The sequence below is a fragment of the Bubalus bubalis genome, chromosome 2, assembly GCF_019923935.1.
Source record: "Bubalus bubalis isolate 160015118507 breed Murrah chromosome 2, NDDB_SH_1, whole genome shotgun sequence".
NCBI classification, from domain to species: domain Eukaryota; kingdom Metazoa; phylum Chordata; class Mammalia; order Artiodactyla; family Bovidae; genus Bubalus; species Bubalus bubalis.
This window is the reverse complement of record NC_059158.1, coordinates 174662978-174688952: the sequence shown is the minus strand read 5'-3', so window position 1 is coordinate 174688952 and position 25975 is coordinate 174662978. Positions and strand designations below refer to the sequence as shown.

Genomic DNA, 25975 nt, shown 5'->3' with positions numbered 1-25975 from the left:
CCTTCTTTCAAAGGCCAGCCCTATATAATCGAACAGTCATCACAAATAACCACCACCAAGTCCCTACTCCAGGTCCCTACACCAACTCCTTACTTGTGATTTTTAAATCAAAAGAGAGGTGCTGCTGGTTCCACATCACTCTGAAAGGACCCTCGCCATGTTATCTGGTTTAGCATACTGAGCCTTTATTACATACATGCTTTTATTTAGAAAACAAAATTCTCAAGCTAAAATGTTCAAGAACTACTACCATCCTACCAGACATTTCTTCAATCTTTCTTCTTAAGACAGAGTAAATCAAATCTGATAATCACGTTTAAGACCACAAACAGCCTCTCCCTTCTGATACAGCAGCAGTATGCGAAAGCTTTTCCCCTCACGTTCCTCCCACAGCACTCTGCAATTCTAGCATGAGCTGAAGGTGTGGCATGTGAAAGTGAATCTCCTAATAGACACTGGCTTCTCCCTTAGCAGAAAAGGGAGTTAGGACATTACTAAGCCAGTCACGATATCCAAATGTTCAAGCAAAGAATCATCACTTTTTAGAACTGCCAGGCTGAGTTGTCCCTTCATCCACCCAAGACCAGAGTGGTCAGATTTAGAACAGAATTTTCTACTAAGCTAGGCTGGCAACAGGACACTCATTCTTCTGGGTGGAAGACTGACTCCTTGACAGTAACATGTCTTTCAAGAAGGTACTCAGGGTCGGCTATCACACTTGACAAGATCACTCACTGATCAGGGTCTCACCTGGCCAAAGCCTCCCTGCCACCTTAACACACACTCCATATTGTTCTAGTCTTTAAAGTTTATTCTAGTATTTCTGAAACTGTGGTTCTTAAATTGATTGTGGGTGATAAAATCAACTTAGTGATTTGAGACTAGCTTTTTTTTTTTTAAATGAAACAGAGTAGTCAGTGTCAATTAATCATGGGCAATCTTCAGTTATGTGTGTATGCATGAGCCTATGCATTCAAAGTTGATGAAAAATGTACTTTGTATTCTGGGTTACCATCAAAAATGTCGTAAGGTCACTAACTCGCTTAATTGGTTTGTTTCTATTCAATTTTCAAATTTACTGGCTCTTTTGTTATCTTTACTGTTAAATTTACTGTTAAAGCCATATAACCAATTTCAGATGCTATACTTTTCTACTCTAGAACTTCCCTGTTAATTCTTTCTGCAATAAAGCTTCTAATTCTCTGCTGCTGCTGCTAAGTCGCTTATCGTGTCCGACTCTGTGCGACCCCATAGACGGCAGCCCACCAGGCTCCGCCGTCCCTGGGATTCTCCAGGCAAGAATACTGGAGTGGTTTGCCATTTCCTTCTCCAGGGGATCTTCCCGACCCGGGGATCAAACCCGGGTCTCCCACATTGGAGGCAGATGCTTTAACCTCTGAGTCACCAGGGAAGCTTTACATTTTTGAGTATAATTTAAATACTTTATAATACTTTAAGTACCTTAAAATATAGTATTTTAAAATACTACTTATATAAAATTTGTAAAATGTATAATTTATAAAATTATAAAAATTATACTTTATATAATTATACTTTTCATAATTTTAATACATTTTTATTAATTTTAATTTTTAAAATAATAGTTTTATATACTTATATATAATTATAAAATTATATACTTTATAAAATGCTTTTAACCCTTCTCTGCTAACTCCAACATCTAGGTGGTATGGAACTATATTCACCGGGGATTTTTCCATTTTCATTTTTTCTTCTTGAGTATAGGTCACATTTTTCTGTTATCTAGACATGACAAATGATGCACTGTTACCCTGAGTTCTGTCATATTCCTAAGAGTATTACTCTCCTAACCTCTTTTTGGGGAAACTGCAAACCTCTCCCAAGCAGTAAGCAGCAGACGAAATCTCCACTAAATTCTTTCAGCCTTGGTAGGGTTGCCTCGGGTTCGTCCTATGCAGTTTGGTTCAGGAGTGAACCAGATGCACAAAGTTTAAATTTAGGCTCCCCCTCCTCCCTGGTTCTCTTCCTTTCCAGAATTTCTCCCCTGTCACTCTGCCACTGCCTTCTCGGAACACCAGTGATTTTCTATCCTAACTTAGCCTACAGACTAAAACTTTCCTAATTATAGTCAACAACACCTTTTATAAATTTCAAAGTTACTAACAGACTAGATTTTTAATGGTTCTCAACACAAAAATGATAATTATGTGACATGGTAACAGCTAAAGTTACTGTAGGAATATTACAACATATAAATGTATCAAACCAACAGGTTGTACACTTAAGACTTGCACAATGTTACGTGCCAATTACTGTCTCCCAACTCTCCCAAAGAATGAGGTGGGGGGGGGAGGTTCACTGCATTTTCCCAATGCAGTGAACCTTCTTTCAAGTATCAACAACCTCCTCTACTCACTTCTGCTTATCGCTGTGTTCCTGGTCACCATCTAATATCTGCAGGTAGTTTCTAGCATTTTGTCAACAATTTATTAGTTGTTATACATGAGAGAGTTTGGCCCCAAATAGCTACTCACTTATTATCAGACCACAACCCTAATACTTAACACCATACAAGGGTGAGACATTAAATACACTGAACAAGACAGTAAATAGGACTGTGACCCCAAAAAGAGACCTAAGAGGTTCTGTCTTCTATTTTCCTAATCCTAGCAAAAGTCCATAAAAACCAATACAAGGTCTAGGAGATAATCCTAATGTGGTCAGGGTGTTGAGACACTGGATCTGGGGTACTTTTATTTTTTGTCTCTCTTTTCCATGCTGAAATAAGATTTCATAAATTAAAAGTGAACAATTTAAAAACATCAAGGCTGTATGAGTCACACCTGCCCTGCAATTTACTTTAAAAACAAGAGAAGAAAAATATTCCAAAAAATACAGAGAACTATGTTATACCTAAGATAAGATACACAGACTCTACTCAGAAGATCAGCATCAACCCACTGGAGGGCCATCAACTTCTCCTTCAGTCTCTGCTACTTATAAGTTACCTAAAACATCTTTAACAACCTGGGAATAACTAATACATTTAATTATTGGGCTGGTATGATATGAAGACTTGAAAAGAGATTTTGAAGAATATGAAGGCCTTATACAAAGATATGGTTACCTTCCTTTTAACTCCAGTATCCATGAGGAAACTAAGTAAAGAACATTTTACAATTCCAAAAAAGTAAATTTATGAAATACCCAGTTTACCAAAGTACAAAATGTATGTGCTTTAGAAACAAATTCCCCAGATTTCAAAGTGGCTCACTCTAGGGAAGTAAGGAGCCCACTAAGAGACGTCTTATGTTTCATATTTTGCAATAGAACTCAATAGCTATGTATTACTTTAAGGAAAATAAACATTAAAAAGAAGAAGAAGAAGAAAACAGTACGACAATTTCTCTAGGCCTGAAATACTATTTAATCATTTCTTCTGGAAAACAGTCTGTGTAATTCAAAGCACATACCTTGCAAATTTGTGCTGACTCAACACAAGTACATTGCCTCGAATTTCTGCTACAATTTTACTTTTATCCTCAGGACGACCATGCTCCAATACATGCTGGATTACATAATTTCCATACTGATCCTGTTTCAAAAACAACAGAAAATTTTTAATTTATATAAACAAGCTCTATGCTACCTAAATTCTGACATTAATCAACACCTATCTTCCTTTGACACCATGATGGCTTACCTGAATACTAAAGAACACATATGGAATTTTTTAAATGAACAGGTAGTGACAATTTTTCCCTATCATTACGAAACAGGAACACATCATTACTAGACAATGGAATGTTTCTATATATATTTATGCCAAAAGGTCCAGTCAGGGATTCCAAATAAAGAGCTATTTTTTCTAACAAATGTACAAATGGGTCTCTGCACCTGTCTGTAACAAAGAAAAACTGGAAACACTGGCATCACCTGATTAAATACCACCACAAGCATACACTGGAGACACTCATCTAAAGTGAAAGGTGTGTTTAAAGAATAAGTGTGTGAGCAAGGAATTCCAAAGGCACAAATATTTATTTGTAAGATGTAAAAAATTAAGTGCATACAAAGAATACTTTTTTTAAAAAGTGCCTATGCCAAATGTGCCTGCCTCTGGACAGTAGGGTTATGGAACATTTCTTGTGTTCTGCTGCTCCTTTCTGCACTTTCAATTTTTTCTACAATGAATATTAATACACTTATAATCTCACATCTCTCAGCAAAACAAGCAACAAGCACCACTCCAAAAATTGCTTTAAGACAACATACTACATGAAGGAAGTGTTCAAACAGTATGATATGGGAGAAAATTTTAGTCGAAGCAAGACAAATTTAAAAAACCACAGAAATCAACTAATCCATTTAGTTCATTTGAAAAGATGAAACTGACAGACTACATGGCCTGCCTAAGTGGCCGCAGCGAGCTTAATCCACCACAGGGCTCTGGCTTTTGACAGTTCCTGGCAGATCTCTTGATGACTCAGAGGTAGATCTCAACTCCAAGGGCAGGGTTCTACTCATCACCCATAGTCATAAAAGATGAACCAGGCTGGTATAAATGAAAACTTTCCCAGAGCTTCAATGGGCATTTTAAACACATTAACCCCTTCTGGAAAAGAAACCTGTGCTGAGAAAACGCGTAAGCCCCCAGGTGTTCGCGGTTACTCTGCCGGCAACTCCACTACCTGTACAAGTTGCTCTGTGTGCTGGTGAAGCTCCTCTAAAATAGGGAGTGTCTGGTCGGGGAGACAGTGCTCCAGGATCCTCTGAATCACTCGGCAGCCATAAGGATGCGTGGACAAAGCAAACACCTAGGGCAGACCAACACAGACAAGAAAACCAAAGATAACAGGCGCCACTTTCAATACTTCAGCATCATTTGTATACATTTTTCATTAATTTTCCCAATGACCTCGAGAGACAGTCATGATTATTCTTGGTATACAGATGAGAAAACCAAAGTGCCTAAGTTTACATCATGTGCCTAAAGACTTACAGACAGTAAATGACACAGCCAGGATATTATTTCCTACTCTGACTCCAAGTCCAAATTATTAAGTATGGCATTTAAGTTCTCTCTGCAAATAATAAGGTGTGTATGGACAAATGAGGATAAACTCTAACTTCTTAAACCCATTCCAAGAATTCATAGATTTATACAAATTCAAAACTAAGAAGGACCTTCCAAAAAGTTTCTTTAGAAAGGAACAGAGAATTAATTAAGGTCATAGAAAATACAGTTAAAGAGTCCATAGGGTCAAATGATGGCTTTAAAAACAGGAAAAGGGTTTGGACCACAGGATAATGTTCTGAATTGAGTTGGGTGTTTTCCAGCAAGAAAGGATTCCTCTTTTGTTGAGTCTGGAACAAGGGGAACACACAGGCTTCAGATTCAGAGGACCCAGTCTCAACGCTGCCCTTCCTACCTGAATGACCTGGAGCATCTGCACCTCAAATTTATTGTCAAGAATAATGACAGTAGTGATGAGAACACTTAATACGCTCCCTAGCGGCTCAGACGGTAAAGAACGTGTCTGCCATGCAGGAGACCCAGGTTTGATCCCTGGGTTGGGAAGATCCCCTGGAAGGAAATGGCTACCTACTCCAGTATTCTTGCCTGGAGAATCCCACGGACAGAGGAGCCTAGTGGGCTACCATTCATGGGGTCTTAGATGTTTACCAAGTGTCAGCCACAGTACCAGGTGTTCTATACGCAGCTTCATGTGTCCAACTGTACACCTGACACACTGTACTGTTCTGCTCAGCTTTAGCTTTATAAAAATGGTAAACAGTCTAGAACTTATTTCACTCAACACAGTGATTCAAATATTTACTTATAATACTATGAGCTTCTATCATTTATTCTGTTTATCTGTATAGCATAAAGTTGAGAAGGATTATTTTTTGGGGGGGGGGGGGGGGGTCGGGGTCTGATCCTCTCCTGATAGACATCTAGCTTATTTAGTCTTTTCCTATTAGAAGACTAATGCTGCTTTAAACATGTCTAAACATATCTCGTCAGAGAGGGCAATGGCACCCCAGATTTGCCTGGAAAATCCCATGGATGGAGGAGCCTGGTTGGCTGCAGTGCATGCGGTCACTAGAGTTGGACACGACTGAGCAACTTCACTTTCACTTTTCACTTTCATGCATTGGAGAAGGAAATGGCAACCCACTCCAGTGCTCTTGCCTGGAGAATCCCAGGGATGGGGAAGCCTGGTGGGCTGCCATCTGTGGGGTCGCACAGAGTTGGACACGACTGAAGCGACTTAGCAGCAGCAGCAGCAAACATATCTCATGGTGTACATGACCAAATATTTCATCAGGTATATACCTACGCCAGGAATGCTGAACTTCAAAAGAGTCTGATCCCTGGTTGAGGAACTAAGATTCCACATGTCACGTGGCATGGCCAAAAAAAAAAACAAAGAAAATGATCTACTATTTGTGGTCTTATTTTGCACTTTCATGATTACCAATAGGATTACTTTTTCATATGTTTCTTCTGTCTACTCATGCTTTCAGCCCATTTCTGAATTAACTTGTATTATTCTCTTTGATTTTAAGAGTTCTTTATATATGCTGGTTATCAATTCACTGGCATTTTCCACCTTGAAAATATTCCCCCTGCTTTGGTGACTTAATCCGCTTACTTTTTTTGTATATTTCAAGCACACACAAAAAAAGGTCTTAAACAGAGGTACTCTTTTTTAAATTAACTCAGAAAATCCCAAATAATCCCCAGTTACTGTTTGGGCTTCCCTTGTGGCTCAGCTGGTAAAGAATCCGCTGCAATGCGGGAGACCTGGGTCTGATCCTTGGGTTGGGAAGGGCTACCCAACTCCAGTATTCTGGCCGGGAGAATTCCATGGACTGCATAGTCCATGGGGTCGCAAAGAGTCTGACATGACTGAACGACTTTCACTTTCAGTGTCTGTACTCTACTTAACCATTGCTGTAATTGAGCAAACCGCAAAACCTAAACTATTCTAAAATCCCATTTCGAATACAGGCTTTAGGAGTTCACATGACTATACCTAAAAATTTACCTGATATTTCCAATCTCTCCTCCTTTTCAAAAACAACAACAACAAAAGCTGTGGTATGACAAAATATCAACTCTGCTTGGAAGCTGGTGCTAAAAGCACACTGGTTCTTATGATACACAATAAACAGGAGAAATCAGAAGCTAGTTCTGGTTGGGCGCCACTTAACAGAGTTCAAACCAACCTGATCATTGCCCCAACCAACACCCCAAAATTAAGAAGCACCTTGGTGTTTTCTTAAGATGGGGGGATGGGGTGGGATGGAGGGGAGGTAGACACGTAGGACCTCAGTCAACCCCTGCATTAGAAATGCAGACTCTTCACCGCTGGACCACCAGGGAAGTCCCACACCTTGTTAAAGATATATAGAGTCACACATGACCTGTAAGACTGGTTTTGTAAATCACCTAAATTTTAAAACATGATAAAAACTTTTAACTATCAAGATAAATAGTACTTAACCAAATGAAAAAACTTACTCTTCAAATATAAGACTTCACAACTCTGATGATACTATCTCATCCTGACATGATCGGGCATCTGCTTTAATGATGAAGAGAAGATCCATGGACAATTAAGGGAAGAGCTGGAGGTACACAGAGCTAGTACCTAGTAACACTGAACAGGACTGCTATTTACTGCAATCTAAAATACTCTAAAAGCCCCTGAGAACACTCCCATCGTGTTCTCTGCTCACAATGGAAATACCCATCAACTTGTTTCCCTTATTTCTTTACTAAGTCACTTACCTGCCCCTTAAACGCATCGATGATAAACTGCAGAGACTGGGGCTGCACACATTCGATGCACTTCTGCACCACGTGATTGCCATTCTGGTCTTTCACACACTTGAGGACGTGGCCATCCAGTTCCCGAACCATTTCATTCTAGTTGAGACAAGGAAAGAAAGCACCACCAGAATCACAGAGAGCACAAACCTGGACAGTCAACATTCTCCTTGCCAAACACAAAAGCACGGAGCAGGGAATCCATGACAATGAAAGTGGGACATCTCAGCTGTGGCACTCAGACAACCTTGCTAACAAATGAGGACTGGAGTTTTTCCACGTGATAGCAAATTTCCTGTAACAATAACCAGTCTTAAGAAAAGTTCTCTAACTTGCAAAAGACCTCTTGGAGTTCCAAAAAAATGCAGTCAATTTCAAATAGAAAGGAGCCAGTATCAAATCAACTATACTGTATTAGAGACTATCACATACAATTCACCATTTGTCACCATGACAACCCTGTAAAGTACCTATCACTAAAAATGACAGTAGTTAATCTAGAGCTGACTCTAGCTAGGCAGACCTCTAAGTGTTTAACATGATCTGACTCATGAATCTGCCTGACGGTCCTCTGCAATGGCCACTACTACAGATGAGGAAATCAAGGCACAGAAAAATTAGCTGACTTGTTCAATTTCATAGACCTGGACTTGCCCCAATTCAAACCCAAGTAATCTGACTCCTGTGTGTGGCGATACACAGATACACAGATCATGTCAGCAAATGACTGTCAATTAAATATTATCCTGCACTCTCTCCTCCACCCATATATATGAATATATGAACATACTGAGTCTGAGAAGGGTTAAAACTATAGACAGTGACTGAATCAGAACTCTAGCCTGAGTCTGTGACTCCAACATGATCTTTCCACCAGGCCAGACTGACTGCATAATCAGCTGGAACAGTACTCTCAGTTAATGAAAAGTATCCAAAGTCAGGGAAAAATACAGGACAAGACCAGACATTATGTGGTGTGTATGTGTGTGTGGGTGACATGGGTACCAAAAAAGAGCCACTGGGATTTTTATTGGATGCCCTCCTGAAACTCGCCGACTCTGGTCTCCTTCAGCTGAATACCTGCACAATAGCTGGGCCCTGGTACTTTCTGCCCAATTTCTTTGCTGTATACAATCTCTATATATTAGCTACACAGTGCTGACTCTATATTTATGGTATGGGAGGAGACAGCAAACCAGTTTAAGATGGTGACATTTATGAATATAATTGTCTTAAATCCTTGAGACGTTAAGCATGTAAAAGCGCTAAAAGATTTTCTAATTAAAGAAATTCAACACTACACTGCCAGGGACTAAACAAGCAATAGATTCAGGACACATTTGCTGAAAAAACTAATCAAATGTCAGAAAAGAGTAACTTATGGAAACATAATTATGAGAATGACAAATAGAGGATGATGCCTATATAAAGATAAAGCACCAGTTCTAATAATCAAAATGAAGGAGAACTGGCTTCCCTGAATATTTTCTTGAGCCCAAAGAGGTAAAAACTCCACTGGAGATCAATTTATTTCACCTAAAATACACTTACATCTGGAAAACACCAGGTTATTTGTACTGGGAAAGGTAGTTTAGATCCAGAACAGGAATCCCAGAGAAACCAGATCAGGAGAAGATACTCAGGAATATATAGGGTAGAAAGAACAATGGGGGGGTGGGGTACAGGGAAAAGAAGGGAGACATAAACTACTACAATGTAGCCACTGGATCAGAAAACAAACAAAAAAATACAGTAAAATATTAAAAAAAAAAAACAATGTATCATATTCATGGGAGAGGGCAAAGATGTGGAAAATACCTGGGAAATCAAAATTTCCTGCTTAATTTCAGTAAGCAGGCATTATGGTCAAGAGAGGGGAAAAAGTTCCATGTTCAAAAGAAACAAGAAAATTAACAAGGAAAGATTCAGTCATCACATTTTCATCCTGGAACATCCCAGGGAAAATTAAAACTGATAACGATCTGAACATTAGGAGAAAACAAACTAGTAGCCTCACCCCTGCTTCTAATCACTTACACACAACATCCTCCTCTTCCCACTGTACCTCCTGTGCTGGGTACTGAGGGGATGAACTCCCAACCTGCTGTGTCTCCTACATTCCCTCCACCCTCACCAGCATCTTGACAGCCCCATCTGAGTCTCACAGCTTAAGGACTCTGGACTCCCCAGCCTTCAACTGCCATCGCCAACACCAGCATGGTGTTTTGTTTTGAACTGGAGGTTGGTGGGTGCCTCGTCTGGCTCAGAACTTGAGTCCAGAGTAAAGAGTCTCATTACCGAACTCTGTTCTCAGAGAGGGCAAGTGGCTCATCACTGCCAGACCACGGTCACCCCTCCATCGAGAAGGACTGGGTGAATTCAGAGCCCAAAGGCTGAGGGTTCAGATGGGCAACACCCAAGGCTCGAGGTACTGCCTCCCGCAGACACAGTGCGGCCTGCACACCTGCCTGGGGTCTGGCTGGGCTTCCCCGGCCCCGTGGTCTGTGTGGGGCCGGCTGGACCTCCTCCATGACAGCTCTGAGGCCGCGAGCCTCTTCATGCGCTTTCTGTGTCAGCTCCCACTCACAGCACACAGCACCTCAGATTTCTGTCCCATTTTTTCCTGTCTACCTCCTCTGTAGCCTGGACTTCTCCTCCTACAAAGTCTCCCCTCAAAGGTGTGAGCACAGGCGCTCACGTCACCCTTCCCCACATGTGCTCTGTGGGCAGTGCTCAGTCTCAGCTATCTCTGTGCTGGCAGCTGGCACACAGAGGGCACCAGATCAGTGTGCCAGACCAGGTGCTGCCTTAGGCAAGAGCTCATTCAATAAACAGTGTAAGTGAAGAAAACTAGAAGGTAAATTGGAAAAAGTTTTGTTTGTTGGGATCAGTTTCGGTATAAGGAATTGACATCTTTACTTTCTTCACCTGTTGCCAAATGAAAAACCCACCTCTAAAATCACACCTACTAAAGACTTAATTCTGGTCAAAAGGAAAAGTATTTGAAACCACTGGTTTTAACAACAAGACACTTGATCCACTATAAACTTACAAAATTCACTGCACAATTCATGCTTGCCATGCACAAAAGGCAGCCACAAGCACCAAAGAAAAACTGAGAGAAAACTAAAGACTGACAAATTTACAAGGTTCACCACATGTACCATGAAGAAACACCAAACACCAAGAGAAAAGTTAAAGGGGAAACTTACAATTACCTGCTGGTCTGAGGGAATAAACTCAAGAGCTTTCTGGATAACACGGCAGCCATACATCTGCAGTGCCAATGACAGGACGTGGCCTCGAATCCGCTCAGCCAAAGCCAGCTTCTGTTCAAGGCTGCCAAACTAGACACAATGTGTGGGTGAACACCATTACTTAGGTAGAAAGAGAGAGACCAGAGAAAGCAAAGCATTCATTATTCTGTATCAACCACTGGCATACCTCTTTTAGCCCTGTCATCTGTGATTAACTAAACCTTTTGTTTATAAACCCTTTGTTTCTTCAAGGCAGTACTTATCAGAATGTGATTAAGAGGAACTCTTTTTAATGTTAAAAACACTTCTCAGATATCCAACTACAGTAGTTTCTGCTAAACAAATAGGCAATTCCTCAAAGTTGCCCTTAACTCATCAATACTATTAAATATACCTATATGCCATTAATTACAAGAGCATTTACATTTATTCTAAAAACAACAGTACATGTGGAAGACACTTTATTATTAAAGCTTTAGACAATGTCTGAGGGATATCTAAGGATTTCTTGCAGCAAACCTACATCACTTTAGGTGTCTGAGTCTGTAAGTCGAACTTTGTGAAGTTTAAGCCAAAGCACACATGCACACTCCTTCTGAATATGCTGTTCTATACTACTGTAAGAAATGACAATGTCTATTTATACAAGTCAACAGGATCAGGGGGGAAGTTGGTAAAATCAAGGGGTAGGACTGCACAATGTTAAGTCTTCCTAGAATGTCTCTCCATCCTTGGTTTTTTACTTTCATTTGAATAGCACATGAGACTGATAGAGACTTTATGATTAAGAATGCCCAACCCACTCATTTTCCATACAAGGGAACTCAAGTCCAGGGACGTTCTCTAAGTCAGAGAAGTTCTCCAGCTTGTCCCAAAGCGTACTGCTATAATCAACCGCTCATGTGGCCAGCCTAGCTGTATTAACCTCTGGAGTTGGAGAGCTCTGTATTTTTACATATATGTGACCAAAATGGCAGTGAAAAGGTATCTGAAAGTCAAAATTTTAAGAGTCATATTTAGGCTGATTCCTCAATCCACAGCTAGAGAATTCAGAGTCAAAGAACTTAGATCTTGATGAGAAAAGTTGGGAAGATAAAGACTGTGAGTGAGCCATTTTTTAAAAATCTTCACAAAAACCAAAAAAAATAAGATGTAAGAAGATTACAAATTTCTCTTGTTGAGGGACAGGTAATGTGCAGAGTTGCCACATTTTACCCCTGTACCAAATGTTTCATCTCAATGTTTCACTCCTTTCTGGCTTTATAATAGGGTTATTGATACCACGGCTGTGTAGTACATCACAGCTACAATGGTCAGTAAAAAAAAACAAAAAACAAAAAACTGTGCCCTTCTGACATTTTAGTTTAGAAGAGGAAATAGACATTAATCCAACAATCTCTCTGATGCTTTCCAAAGACAATGATAACAAGAGTAGACATTACCCGCATTAATAGGAATAATAAGGAATCAAGGCTGAAGGATCACCCATGTATCAATCCTCATGACTGGTTTATGATGAAAAACACTAGAGTTGGTGTTCAAAGATAATTCTCTAGGAAACCATTTTTTTAATTTCTTTTTCAGAACTTTATTGTGGCCCTCCTAAAATTATCTGACACAAATTTTTTCCTCCAAACATGACACTTTCAGTGAAACTATTTTGGCAATCAGAAATATTGTGCTGGATCCTAAATGAAGAGAGTGGTTCTACAAGCATGTTTCTCAAATACACTAGCATTATCTGCTTGGCTATTTAAACGATGCACTTCTGCTAACAAACTGGAGAAACATTTAATCGTGCTTCAAAAAGACCACTCACACTTCATTTTAATGACTGGAATGAAACTGCAATTCTAAAAACAGCTAAGGAAAATCAAAAATGCTGTGGAGATTCTCTAAAGGCACAAGACAGAAAGAACAAAGGCTTACTTCAAAGAACTTCTGAATGACGTAATTTCCAAATACATCCACCATCAGCTGGTAAGCGGCCTGAAGGATTTCATTGAAGACAAGTTGGCGTTCGGCTGGTGTGGCACGCTCAAGTTTCAGCTGAATGAATCTGAAGTACAAAGTAAAAAGAGCAATCACAGCATTTTAGGAAGACTTGGAAAATATCTAAAGACTAGCTCAATTTATGTAATTTTTCAGTTCTGAAGCTATATGTACTTGTGTGCATATGCATATATGCACACACACAACTGTTACTTAAATAAATCACTTGAGCTCACTTACTTGAAGAATTACTGAAAAGGAAAAAAGTTATACTGTGAAGTATCCCCTATTTTAACCAAGCTTTTAAAATTATATTTAAGTTTCAGTCGATGTCATTACAACAGGACATGTATTTCCCTGTGGGATGGAGGGAGAGATGAAAAGTGGGGCAGAAAAAGAGAGAAGAAGGTGAAGGCAAGAGGCACAACACCAGGAGAACCTGGCCAGACGTTTTCTCTTAGAAAACCAGTCCCACATCAATAAACTTAAAAGCCCATGGTCCCTATTTTAGTCTTCAACACACATTCATATGAAGTACATATGTAGTACATATTCATTAATGGTGTGGAACAGTAGTCATCTATGTGCAGGATCTTTCTAAAGTAGCAGCTACTCAGTTTGCCCTTTTTAGCTCAAGAGACTATTTAAAAAACCATGTTTTTCTGTTAATCTGGACTTTAGGATTTAAATATGAAAAATCCTTACCCAGTAGCAAGCTGGTAGAATTTAAAGAGGAGGCAAATTCTTTGGGAATTGTTTTAGTGGAATCATCAGAGAGAAAGAAACAGGGAGAGAGAAGGCTGGATGATGTCATCATAACTCTGCCTGTTCCTGAGGACCAAGGTCCCTTTCTGGGAAGTCCACTGGAACAGGGAGCAGTAACCAAAGCTAAATAACAGCATTTTCTAACCTCTGTGCAGACCCTTACTTCTACAGAAGGGAACAACAAAGGAAAGTGGTGGCAACATCTTATTCCTGAGCCCAAGGATCCAAACTTTCATTTGAACAGTGTCTCTGAGAGAAAGATTCTTAACAGTGATTAAAGCAGCAAGTACTGTACACACGTCTTTGTGTTAGTATTTCTGTTTTTCTTGAACTGGAGACATTCTGTGAGTTCTCATGAACAAAGGAACACCAGGCTAATCTTTCAGAAAGGTAAAAAGGTTTGTTTCAGCATGTGATCCAGATTATTGTTCAGTTGCTCAGTCATGTCCAACTCTTTGACACCCCATGGACTGCAGCAGGCCAGGCTTCCCTATCCTTCACCATCTCCTAGAGCTTGATCTAACTCATGTCCATCAAGTCAGTGATGCAATCTAACCACCTCCTCCTCTGTCATTCCCTTCTCCTCCTGCCTTTAATCCTTCCCAGCATCAGCGTCTTTTCTAAAAAGTGTTCTCGTATCCGCATCAGTCTTTTTAATGAATATTCAGGATTGATTTCCTTTAGGATTGACAGGTTTGATCTCCTTGCAGTCCAAGGAAAGGACTCTCAAGGGTCTTCTCCAACACCATAGTTCAAAACCATCAATTCTTTGGCGCTCAACTTTCTCTATGGTCCAACTCTCACAGACATGACTACTGGAAAAATCATAGCTGTGACTATAGGGACCTTTGTCAGCAAAGGAATGTCTCTGCTTTTTAATATGCAGTCTAGGTTTGTCATAGTTTTTCTTCCAAGGAGCAAGCGTCTTTTAATTTCATGGCTGCAGCTACCATCCGGAGTGATTTTGGAGCCCCCAAAAATAAAGCCTGTCACTGTGTCCATTGTTTCCCCATCTATTTGCCATGAAGTAATGGGACCGGATGCCATGATCTTCGTTTTTTGAATGCTGAGTTCTAAGCCAGCTTTTTCACTCTCTTCTTTCGCTTTCATCAAGAGGCTCTTTAGTTCCTCTTTGCTTTCTGCCATAAGGGTGGTGTCATCTGCATATCTGAGGTTGCTGATATTTCTCCCAGCAATCCTGATTCCAGCTTGTGCTTCATCCAGCCTGGCATTTTGTGTGATGTACTCTGAATCTAAGTTAAATAAGCAGGGTGACAATATACAGCCTTGATGTGCTCCTTTCCCAATTTTGAACCAATCTGTTGTTCAATGTCCGGTTCTAACTGTTGCTTCTTGACCTGCATACAGGCTTCACAGGAGGCAGGTAAGGTGGTCTGGTATTCCCATCTCTTAAAGAACTTTCCACAGTTTGTTGTGATCCAGATTACTAAATGGCTATTGTCAATCACTTTGTATCTGATGGCTCTCACAGCCTCTAAAATAAATAATAGGAAGTATACCAAAAGGTAAATTTTGTTTCATTAATTTTATAGCAATTTCCTTAGTGTATACCTTATCTGAGGCATGGAATTTAAGGCATTAAGATTTCGGTTACCTTAAGTGCCAAAGCCAAGTCCTCACCTGGAACCATGCTGGTCTTGGGAAAACTCCATTATGTGCCCAGCAATCTCCCGCAATTGTAAATTAGGATATCGGTTATTTCGAAAATCTTCCAAAAGCCTGCTCCTGCCAGAGGGCATGACATCAGACATTCCGTATCGCAAACGGGAGGAGGAAAAAAGGGTGCTGCTGGGGCTGAAGAGGCTGGAGGCACTGCTTGCGCTGCGGTACTTGGCTTCAGCGCCTGGAGCAGCAGAGATGTATCTTCCACTGCCATTTGTGAGTCCTCCTGTTGGTTACAGAACAGGAGAACTCAAGACTCATTCTTAAGGAATTTTGTTCAAGAGAAGAAAAAGCATCCCATACATGAAATCTTGTATCACCTCTGATTTCTTTTCAAATCTGTTGCTTTTGTGTTAAGATTCAATTCTATTAGTGCCATGATTTTTATAAGGCCAACTCACCAAGTCGGAAGAAAACTTTTGCACAAAAATTGAGAGGAGAGTGCTATTAAACACTGATAGGAGACTGCTAGCGATAATGGAGCAAGGGTTAGTGAGTCCCTTCGTAATTGCAATGAGGAGGAACGTTCCTGCTGTGTGAACCAGGATCAGAAAAGACAAACTGCAGAAACGAGAGTGGTTTTCCACTCCCATCTCTGTGGAGATTCCTGCCATCAGTGAATAATCCCCACTCCCATCTGAAACCCTTTCTTAAAAAAAAAAAATGGGGTACCCAGGTTAGTCTGTTTTATATAGTGGGTCCCCCAAAAAAGTTTTGAAGGCATGGTTTTGCCAGTAAATAAAAGTATGAAAATCACTAAGGCAATGCAGGCCAACAATTAGACATAAGGGATAGGAAAAAAAAAAAAAAAAAAAGGATATATACTTTGAAATGGAAGGCTTTCAAGTTCTTCATCAGGAATGGACAGCTTCTAACTCCTACTGGAACAGAGCCTGAAGTAATTGCAGTAGCAACAACTTTCAGGCCACTAATACTGCCATCTTGACTGCTGACAAAGAAATAATCACTATGAATCCCCAGACAGAAAAAATAGAGGAAAAACTGAAAAGCCTATCAAGAGGTAAAACAGAATTTTAAAAATTATGAGTATCTATTTTCTTTGTTTTTTTTTTACAATACTGGTTTTTTTTTTAACTTTAGATTGTACTATAAAAAGGACGTGAAGCTTTTTTTTTTTTTTTTTTTTGGGGGTTCTTCCCCCATTCCTACATTGCAAAGTAGGTAAGAAATACCATTTAAACCACAAAGAGAGCAGATGAATAACAACCCAGGAACCATGAGAGAAGTCACCCAACATGAACTGCCTGTTAACTACAGAGTTTTAATGACAGTCTGGTCTGGAGTTCAGTGGTAGCTACAAAAGGATACTCAGCTTGGATTTCTCCACAGAATTCTAGGACCCAGTTTCAAAGGTCTGGGTCTCAGTGAAAACTATGGAACCAAAAGGAAATGGCTCACATTTTTAAATAATTAAATAAAAACTACTTACTGAGCATTTGTCCTATGCCAGCCTCTATGCTAGCAGTATTTCATATCCACTTTCTATCAAATTCTTACTGGCATTACGGAAAAGGGAGTTTTAAAAATCCCGTATAAGCAACAGAAAATTAAGGCCCAAAGATATGAAATGCCTCTCCAAAGATACAAAACTCAAATTCACCATGGCCAGAATTTATCACAGAATTCTTAACTCCAGAGTTACAGCTTTGCAACCAACCACACGATACTCCTTTTCAGATACAGTTATACAGTTTTCGTTTTCTAAAGGACACTGTTATTCTTGTCAAAATTCCATAATACTTCTTAATCCAAAAGGAAAACATTTCTTTCAGCAAAGGAAGACAGGAGGTTTGTAAGAAAAAAGAACAGTAGCCATATGGCTGCTTTTTATTCCATTTCAAAAATAATTCTTTTTTTCCCCAGTCTGAGAAAGGAGACAAACAGGCAAAGAGGAAGTAATCAGGCAGGTGAGCAGTACTGGAAGAGTGTGATAATACCAAGTAAGGTGGTGAAGAAGAAGGCATGGCATGAATACACAAGGTTTTGAAACAAAGGTATTTTAAGAACCTGGTCACTAACAAAGGCACTTAGTGAAAAGTAACAAATCAACAAAAAAACAACCAAACTCCTAAAAGACCCGAGAAACATCCAAATTAACATGGAAGGAAGCCAGATCCTTGGTTTCAAGGCTGAATTGCGGGAACCAACCCTGAGCACTGCCCTACTTCTCTACTTCAGTTACACAAGCCAACAAATGCACTTATTGTTTAAGCCATTATCAGCTGGATTTTCTGTTACTGTGGCTAAGAGCATACTGACTAATCCATAACATAAAGGGTTGGAGTGAATAATGGGCAGATTTACACATCTGCCCTGAAGTTTTGATTTTTGGCTCTGGTATCCTTGGATGCCAGACAGGATACACAAGCACACATATATATATACACACACAGCTGTTATTATTGAGAAAGGAAGTATACAAATCTGAAAAAAAAGTTTCTCTAGGTACTATATTATAAATGGCAAACTAACAGTTAATAGGAATATTCTGCTCAGGCCAAATAATTTTCTTTAAACATTAAGCCAATAGTTAAAACTTCTGCTTAAAAAATGTGGTTTCCTGTTGTTTTTGAAAAGGTATCCGGCAAAGAGTAGACCATCATTACTTGTTGACTGCAGTTTCTTTATAGATACATAAAGGCGTCTTCTAGTTCACTATAGTTCACACATCTACATGCACTTATGCCCAAACTTTCATCCCTTGGAAGTGGCCTTTGAGAGTGTTTAACACCTGTTTTAAAAAGAACATTTCATTCAGGCCCTCTAAGGGAGCCTCCTAATGATTCCACAAAGTTTTCAGTAATATTTTGATGGTGGTGGATTTCATAGAGCTGTGTCCTATGATATCTCCACAGAGATCAACAGCTTAAATGTTTTGTGTATATGTAGGTTTCCTGCTTCACATGTAAGGAATGTGGAAGTCACCACTTCACCCTAACAACAAGCAAAAAACTAAGCAGTCTAAAAAATCAAAAATTCTTCTTGGATCCATAAAAGAGGTGAAAATAGAGAAAACCACTGCCGCCAACATCGGAGAAACAGACATACAGGTCATCACGGCTAACCTGACCACAGACTCAAATAGACACACTGCCCAAACCAGTACCAGACTAGGAAATCCTGAACTGTAACCAACAAACTATTAAGTATTGACAACTCTGAAAATACGCAACTCTAGCCTACTCAAACTATCCTGTCTCAATAAAGGGAGAAGGAAAAATACTAAGAAACATTTGTGAAGTTGATGGTCCAGAAATATAGGTTCACTAACACAGTGTGACCTAATCGTAAGTCTATAGAACACTCTCCCTTCCCTCACACTTCACCATCACATTACTAAAAACCTACTTATGGCATTTCCTTTCGCTTGATATATCAGGCATGGCTATCAAGGCATAGCAAAAGGCAAAAAAAAAATCTGAAGAGTAAGGGCACACATCAGAAACATATATGACAGGGTACTGAAATTTTCAGAATGGGAATTTAAAACAATTACAATTACTATGCTAAGGGCCCTAAAATATACAGCACACAGGAAGAGATGGGCAATGTAAGCAGAGAGATGGAAATCCTGAGAAAGAACCAAAAAGAAATGCTAGAGATAAAAAATATTGTAATTGAAATGAAGAACACCTTTGATGGGTTTATTAGCAGACTGACTACAGATGAAGAAAGAATCTCTAAGTTAGAGATCTATCAATAGAATCCTCAAAAATCAAAATGGAAAGAGAACAAAGACTCAAACAGAACAGAATATCCAAGGATTGTGGGGCAACTACAAAAACTGGAACATATACATAGTGGGGCTATCAGAAGGAGAAGAAAGAGAGAAAGGAAGAGAGAGAATATCTGAATCTATAATGACTAAGGATTATCTAAATCAATGTCAGACAGCAAACTGCAGATCCAGGAAGCACAGGGAACACCAAGCAGGAAAAGAAAGCAAAAAATTATACCTCCCAACTATCATTTTCAAATTACATAAAATCAAAGATAAAGAAAAAATACTGAAAGAAGCCACAGGAGGAAAAAAGTCTTACTTACAGAGGAGCAAAGATAAGAATTACATCTGACTTCTCCTCAAAAAGCATGCAAGCAAGAAGAGAGAAGAGTGTAAGTTTTGAAGGAAAGAAACCCACCAACCTAGAATTCCATATCCTGCAAAATTATCCTTCACAAGTAAAGGAGAAATAAAGACTTTCTCAGCAAACAAAACTTGATGGAATTTGTTGCCAACAGATGTGCCTTGCAAAAAATGTCAAAAGCGTTCTTCAAAAAGAAGTAAAAATAACACAGGCCACAAACTGATCCATATAAAGAAAGGAAGAACCTCAAAAAGAGAAAATTTTCTCTTATTCTTAACTGATCTGACAGACACCAGTTTGCTCCAATAATAGCAACAATGTATTCAATTATGTATGCTTATGTCTATATCATATACATACATATATACACACGTATGCTTTTTATACAGCTGAAATGAATGACAGTAATTACACAAGGGATAGCAGATAAAGGTTAAGATTATTCTGTGATTATAAAGTCCTTTTATGGCCTTATTTGAAAGTGGACCTCAGTTAACTGTAAATGTATAATGATCCTAGTCAAACCACTGAAAAAGTTGGGGGGGAAAAAAAAAAGGAAGTAGTCTGATAGGCTAAGAAAGGAAATACAATGGAATCATAAAAAATGCTCAATTAAAACCACAAGAGGCAGGGACTTCCTGGTGGTCCAGTGGCTAAGATTCCACACTCCCAATGCAGGGTGCTTGGGTTTGACCCCTAGTCAGGTAACTAGATCCCACATGCCACAACTAAAGATTCCATGTAGCCAAATAATTTTTTTTTAAACCCACAATTGGCAGAAAAAGAATGAAAGACAAACATAGAAACAAAAAATAGAAAACAACAAATATGGTAAACATTAATCCAACTATATCAATAATCACTTTGTCAATGGTCTAAATGTACCAATTAAAGAGACTGTCAGAGTGGGTCAAAAAATGAAATTCAACATATGCTGTCTACAAGAAACTAACTTTAAAAATACACACCTACAGATCAAAAGTACCATGCTAAATTAAGAAGTGCTTCAGTTACTTTATCCAAAGGGTTTTCTAGTATTCCAGCCATCTAGGATCCCATCTTCTCGCTACATGGAATGTTTTCATTCATCTGGTTTTGTTTTCTGTACTCAGAGATTTAGTAGATGACTAATGGGCAAAACCCTGCTCTCTTTGCCTTTTAAAGAAAACTTCCCAAGGCGCTCAACATCTGGTTCTGAATTTAACACAGGCACAGGCAGTGCTGCTCACAAAAATGTTTATAAAGTAGTTCTCCTCAAACCACTCCTTAATATCATAACCAAGCAACCCTTCATGAAAGTAAACCTAAGAATAATTGTCTTTAGTGCATAATTGTAAATCCAAACTGTGTTAACTTTCACTCGGTTAGTTTTACAGATGACAAGTCATTTTCAGAGAACTAGGTAATCAATCACAAAATGCTACATTTCCATTTAGAACAGAGAAGTGTCTGAAGGCACATACATGACTAGTTAACAATCTGAGACTACTACAGGTTCAGTTCAATTCAGTCACTCAGTCGTGTGTCCAACTCTTTGCGACCCCATGAATCACAGCACGCCAGGCCTCCCTGTCCATCACCAACTCCCAGAGTTCACCCAAATTCATGTCCATAGAGTCAGTGATGCCATCCAGCCATCTCATCTCAAAAAGCATGTAAAGACCCGCACACTAAAAATTTCAAAACTTTGCTGGGGAAAAACAGTGCACGCAAAAAGATGAACAATCACCTACCTCATGCAATACACAAAATTAACTCAAAACGGACCAAAGACTTTAAGAGCTAAAAAAACAAAAATTATAGAACAAAACATAGGAGAACATCTTTAAGACCTTGAGTTAGGCAAAGATTTCTATGCCATAAAGCATGATAAACTGGACCTCATCAAAATTAAAACTATTTTTAAAAAATTTAAAGTTACTGCATTTCAAAAACAACCATTTAAAAAGAAAAAGACAAGCAAAAGACCAGAAACTATGTATATGCAAAACACATATACATAAAGTCTGATAAAGGACTTGATTCCAGAATACAGGGCTTCTCAGACGGTGCACTGGTGAAGAATCTGCCTGCCAATGCAGGAGACCTAAGAGATGCGTGTTCAATCTCTGGGTTGGAGAAATCCTCTGAAGCAGGGCAAGGCAACCCACTCCAATATTCTTGCCGGGAAAATCCCATGGACAGAAGAGCCTGGTGGGTCCATAGTGTCACAAAGAGTTGGACATGACTGAAGCAACTTATTAGCACACATCCAGAATATACAAAGAACCCTTACAATTCCATGGAATAAGACAAACAATGCACATCCAAAACTGGGCCCAAAAAATGAGTGGACATTTCACCAAAGATACATGAATGGTAATAAGCACATAAAAAGATGCTATACATTACTGTCATTAGGGAAATGCAAATTAAAACCACAATGACATAACTATTTCATGCCCACTAGAATGGCGATGTTATGTAAGAAAAATAAGAACAAATGTTGGCAAGGATGCAGAGAAATTGTAATCCTTGTACACTGCTGGTGGGAATGTAAATGATGAAACTGGAAAAGTTTGAATTTCTCCAAAGTTTAACATAAAACTTGTACCTTCAGCAATTCTACTTCTAGAGAAGTGAAAACATGTTTCTACAGGAAAACATCTAATAGCCAAAAACTGTAAACAACAAACATCCTTCAATTGTGAAAAGTTAGACAAAATGTAGCATGATCCAGAAAACAGGATAATTCAGCCAAAAAAAAAAGGAATAAACTACTGACACATACTATATCATGAATAAAATCTCAAAAACCTCTGAAGAAAAAAAAAAAAGTCAAGCAAAAGAGGTCACATACTGTATGGTTCCATTTATATCAAATGTTCAGAAAAGGCAAATTTAAAAACAGGAAGTAGGAAATTCCCTGGCAGTCCAGTGGTTAGGGCTCTGCAGTTACACTGCAGAGGGCACTGGGTTCCATTCCAGGTAGGGTAACTAAGAATCCCTAAGGCTTGAAGCACACACATCTCCACCCCCACATGCAAAAAAAGAACACAAACAGAAAGTACATCAGTGTTTGGGGCTAAGGGTGTGAATAGGCTTCCCTGCTGGCTCAGCAGTATACGTACAATCCACCTGCAATGCAGGAGGCGTAGGAGAGGCAAGTTGGATCCTTAGGTGGGGAAAATCACCTGGAAGAGGCACGGCAACCCACTCTAGTATTCTTGCCTAGAGAATCTCATGAACAGAGGAGCCTGGTGGGCTAAAATAGGGTCGAAAAGAGGCAGACATGACTGAAGTGACTTCACGCACGCGTACGCACATAGTTAAGGGTGTGAATGGGGATTAACATAAATGACTAAGAAAAGTCTTACAGAAGGGATGAAAATATTACCAAACTGATTTATGCTAAAGATTGCACAATATAGAAAGTTACTAAAAATAATTGAATTGCATGCTTCAAAGGAGTGGATTTCAAAATATGCAATATACAACTCAATAAAGCTGTTTTTGGGGGACTACCCTGGTGGTATGGTGGCTAAGACTTCATGATCCCAATTGCAAGGGACGTCAGGGAACTGGATCCTACATGCAGCGATTAAAGAATCCCCATGCCACATCAAAGATCAGAGATCCTACGTGCCACAACTAAACCCAGGACAGCCAAATAAACAAACAGATACTTTTTAAAATAAATTGTTTTTAAAAATAGAAATCTGATCTTTAAAACAGGTGTGGGAAAAGAACACTGAAGAATCTATAGTAGGTACTCGACATGTGAATGTTGAATAAACAAGGAGGAATATAATTACTACAGGCAGTGATTTTTTTTCAGAGTATCCTAACACATGTCTGTCTACTGGGAGGAAGTGTGAAAATATATGATAACATTGAGAAAAGATCCACACTGGGATAACAGAGATACAAGCTGGAGTGTGCATTCAAACACTTATAGCTATGGGGTATCACAAAAGTCATTAAACCATGCTGAGTTTAAGTTTCCCTGTATAGAGTCATCTGAGTACTTAACACAATGAATGAATGCTTACTTACTATGGTTGTTAGTGACCTGAGAACTGATGGTTGGTAGCAGCAGTATAGTATTAATAGTAAAAACTACATTAGGAATGGCCCAATATATATTTGGTAAAAAAAAAAAAGTTACATTTCCTTGGTGACAGATGGTAAACAGACTTCTTGTGGTGATCATTTTATAATAGTTAAAACTAAAGCATACAAGAACCTTTTCCTCAAGGAAACAGACTGAGGTGAGGCAAAGCACCACCAATCAAGACACAAAATTCCTCAAGAGTGGCATGTATGATTAAACATCACACATGCAAAAAAGGCAGTCAAATGGAAATACATGCATCTAAAATGCTTATACAAAGTAAAAAATTTTTAAAGGGAAGATATGTCAAAAATAAAACTAGGCAGACAGCAAGAGTCATTAAAATAAATAACTCACACCAATAGTTCGTTCCTTCTTCACAGGGGAATCAAAAATTAAGGAGAAGGATGTATTTTATTAAATTGCTGATATATTGGAAAGAGGAAAGGCACCACGCATGCAAGTAATGTTTCCAGCTCCATTTTCAAACACCTAAAGCCATAGCATTTAGTTCAGAGGCTGATACAGTCCACAGGACAAATCTGGCCTGCCATCTATTTTTGTAAATGAAGTTTTATTGAAAGATAGCTGCACGTTTATTTACATTTTGTCTGTGGCTACTTCTGTGCTTCTATAGCAGAGCTGAATATTGACTATAGAGACTGACTGACAAGCCTAAGATACCTCCTATCTGGCTGTTTACAAAAAAAACTTATTGTAGATTTCATTTGTTTACTGTTAAGTATATGCTGATACAGTTTAAATGTTTAAACCAAGGAATTAAAGGATAAAAGTTCTGACCCTGATAACGCAATGGTTTAAAAGATATTCTGGGCACATTACATGGTAGGATATACCCTGATGCTGCTTTGGAGTCTGTTCAGATATGAGAAGACCTAAGCAAGTCAGTTTCCTCACATCTGTATCATAGGCATAATACCATATCTTCAGAATGGTATGCACAGCACCCAAAACTGTTAACAGTAGCTGGTAAAAACTATTCAATAAATGTTAATACCTTCCATCTACATACTAAGCTGGGGCTTTCATCTTTTCCTTATAAGTTTGCATTAACCCTCATTCTTTAAAACCAGGCCTCCTGTCACAAAGAGACACTGTTGTGCAATATACCCTATTCCTTATTTATCCAATATGGACCTAGCAATCTGTAACGTCCCCAAAACTTTTCTAAAGTAATGTCCATGTATAACATGAGACAGTTTCATAACTATAGTTCTTATCATGTAAAACCTCAGGATACACACACACACTCTCACATGTCTATGTACATACATACATAGTTTTGCCTTAGAACTCATTTCTCAAACTCAGAGAGCACTCTTAGTTCTAGAATAATAACTATATTATCCTATCCCCTTCAAGACTTTTGATTTTTATAATCATTTTTCAGTCTTTGTCTTTCCAAATAAAAAAGGACTAATCATTTTTAATCAGTCCTCATTTCTGAGTCCATAATCTTTCTAGTCAAAAACAAATAAACAAACAAACAAACAAAAGATCCATGTAAACTCTGGACTTTGGATGATAACGATATGTCAATGCAGGTCCATCAACAGTAACACAGGCACCGCTCTGGTGGGGGATGGTGATAACAGGAGAAGCTATAAATGTGCAGGTCAGAGAGTACAAGGGAAATCTCTGTATTCTTCCCTCAATTTTATTATGAGCCTAAAACTACTCTAAAAAATAAAGCTTTAACTTAAAACAATAATAAATAGAAGATTTAAAAATCAGAATCCTCTAGCAAAGTGGTATTCCCAGGACAGTCCTGATTCAGGCTTGTCATCACAGATGATTATTAACAACACCCCCATTAGCTCCCTTAAGTGTCCTGGGTTGCAGGATGAATTATATGGTCACCACACTCCTATGCCTCAGCTTTATCCATCTAAAAAATAAATTAGCACTTCAAAATACAAACTTGATAAATAACTAGAGGAAGGGAGTGTGTGTACCATCTTCCGTCTTGAAAGATTTAAAACTTTGCCACCCAAATTGTTAAAGTAAGTTTCTTTTCATTCTTAAAGCTGGCTGCTTAGAAGCCTCTTTTCCCTCGTCATTTTCCAGGATCCAGATGGTAACATTTTTTTAAACCCCATATACAAAATAAGCTAAACATATAATCGGGAAGGATCTATACTCATTAGCATCCTATGTAGTTTAAGAATGTATATAGAAATATTTTTTAAAGAATCTGACAAAAATTTTAAAACAAAATGCTTTATGTGAGAAAGTA

At 38.8% G+C, this 25975-nt stretch overlaps 1 protein-coding gene and 1 non-coding gene across 27 annotated transcripts in view; both read right to left on the bottom strand.

Annotated features, from left to right (window-relative positions):
* Positions 1 to 25975, bottom strand: part of PUM1 (pumilio RNA binding family member 1) — a 128508-nt gene that overhangs the window by 6396 nt on the left and 96137 nt on the right. For 21 of the 26 annotated variants that reach the window (XM_044938003.2, XM_044938002.2, XM_044938010.2 and 18 more), the window contains 6 exons: positions 15478 to 15745; positions 13009 to 13138; positions 11035 to 11169; positions 7784 to 7921; positions 4674 to 4799; positions 3456 to 3577 (listed from right to left, as the gene is read on the bottom strand). In XM_044938003.2, the coding sequence (XP_044793938.1) occupies positions 3456 to 3577; positions 4674 to 4799; positions 7784 to 7921; positions 11035 to 11169; positions 13009 to 13138; positions 15478 to 15745 (919 nt within the window). The remainder of the gene's footprint in view (positions 1 to 3455; positions 3578 to 4673; positions 4800 to 7783; positions 7922 to 11034; positions 11170 to 13008; positions 13139 to 15477; positions 15746 to 25975) is intronic. The other 5 variants (XM_044938011.2, XM_044938005.2, XM_025278564.3 and 2 more) reach the window with 2 other exon arrangements.
* On the bottom strand, positions 10080 to 10164 carry LOC112583088. The gene has a single exon (XR_003107436.1). It is a non-coding gene; the product is annotated as a small nucleolar RNA SNORD103/SNORD85 (small nucleolar RNA).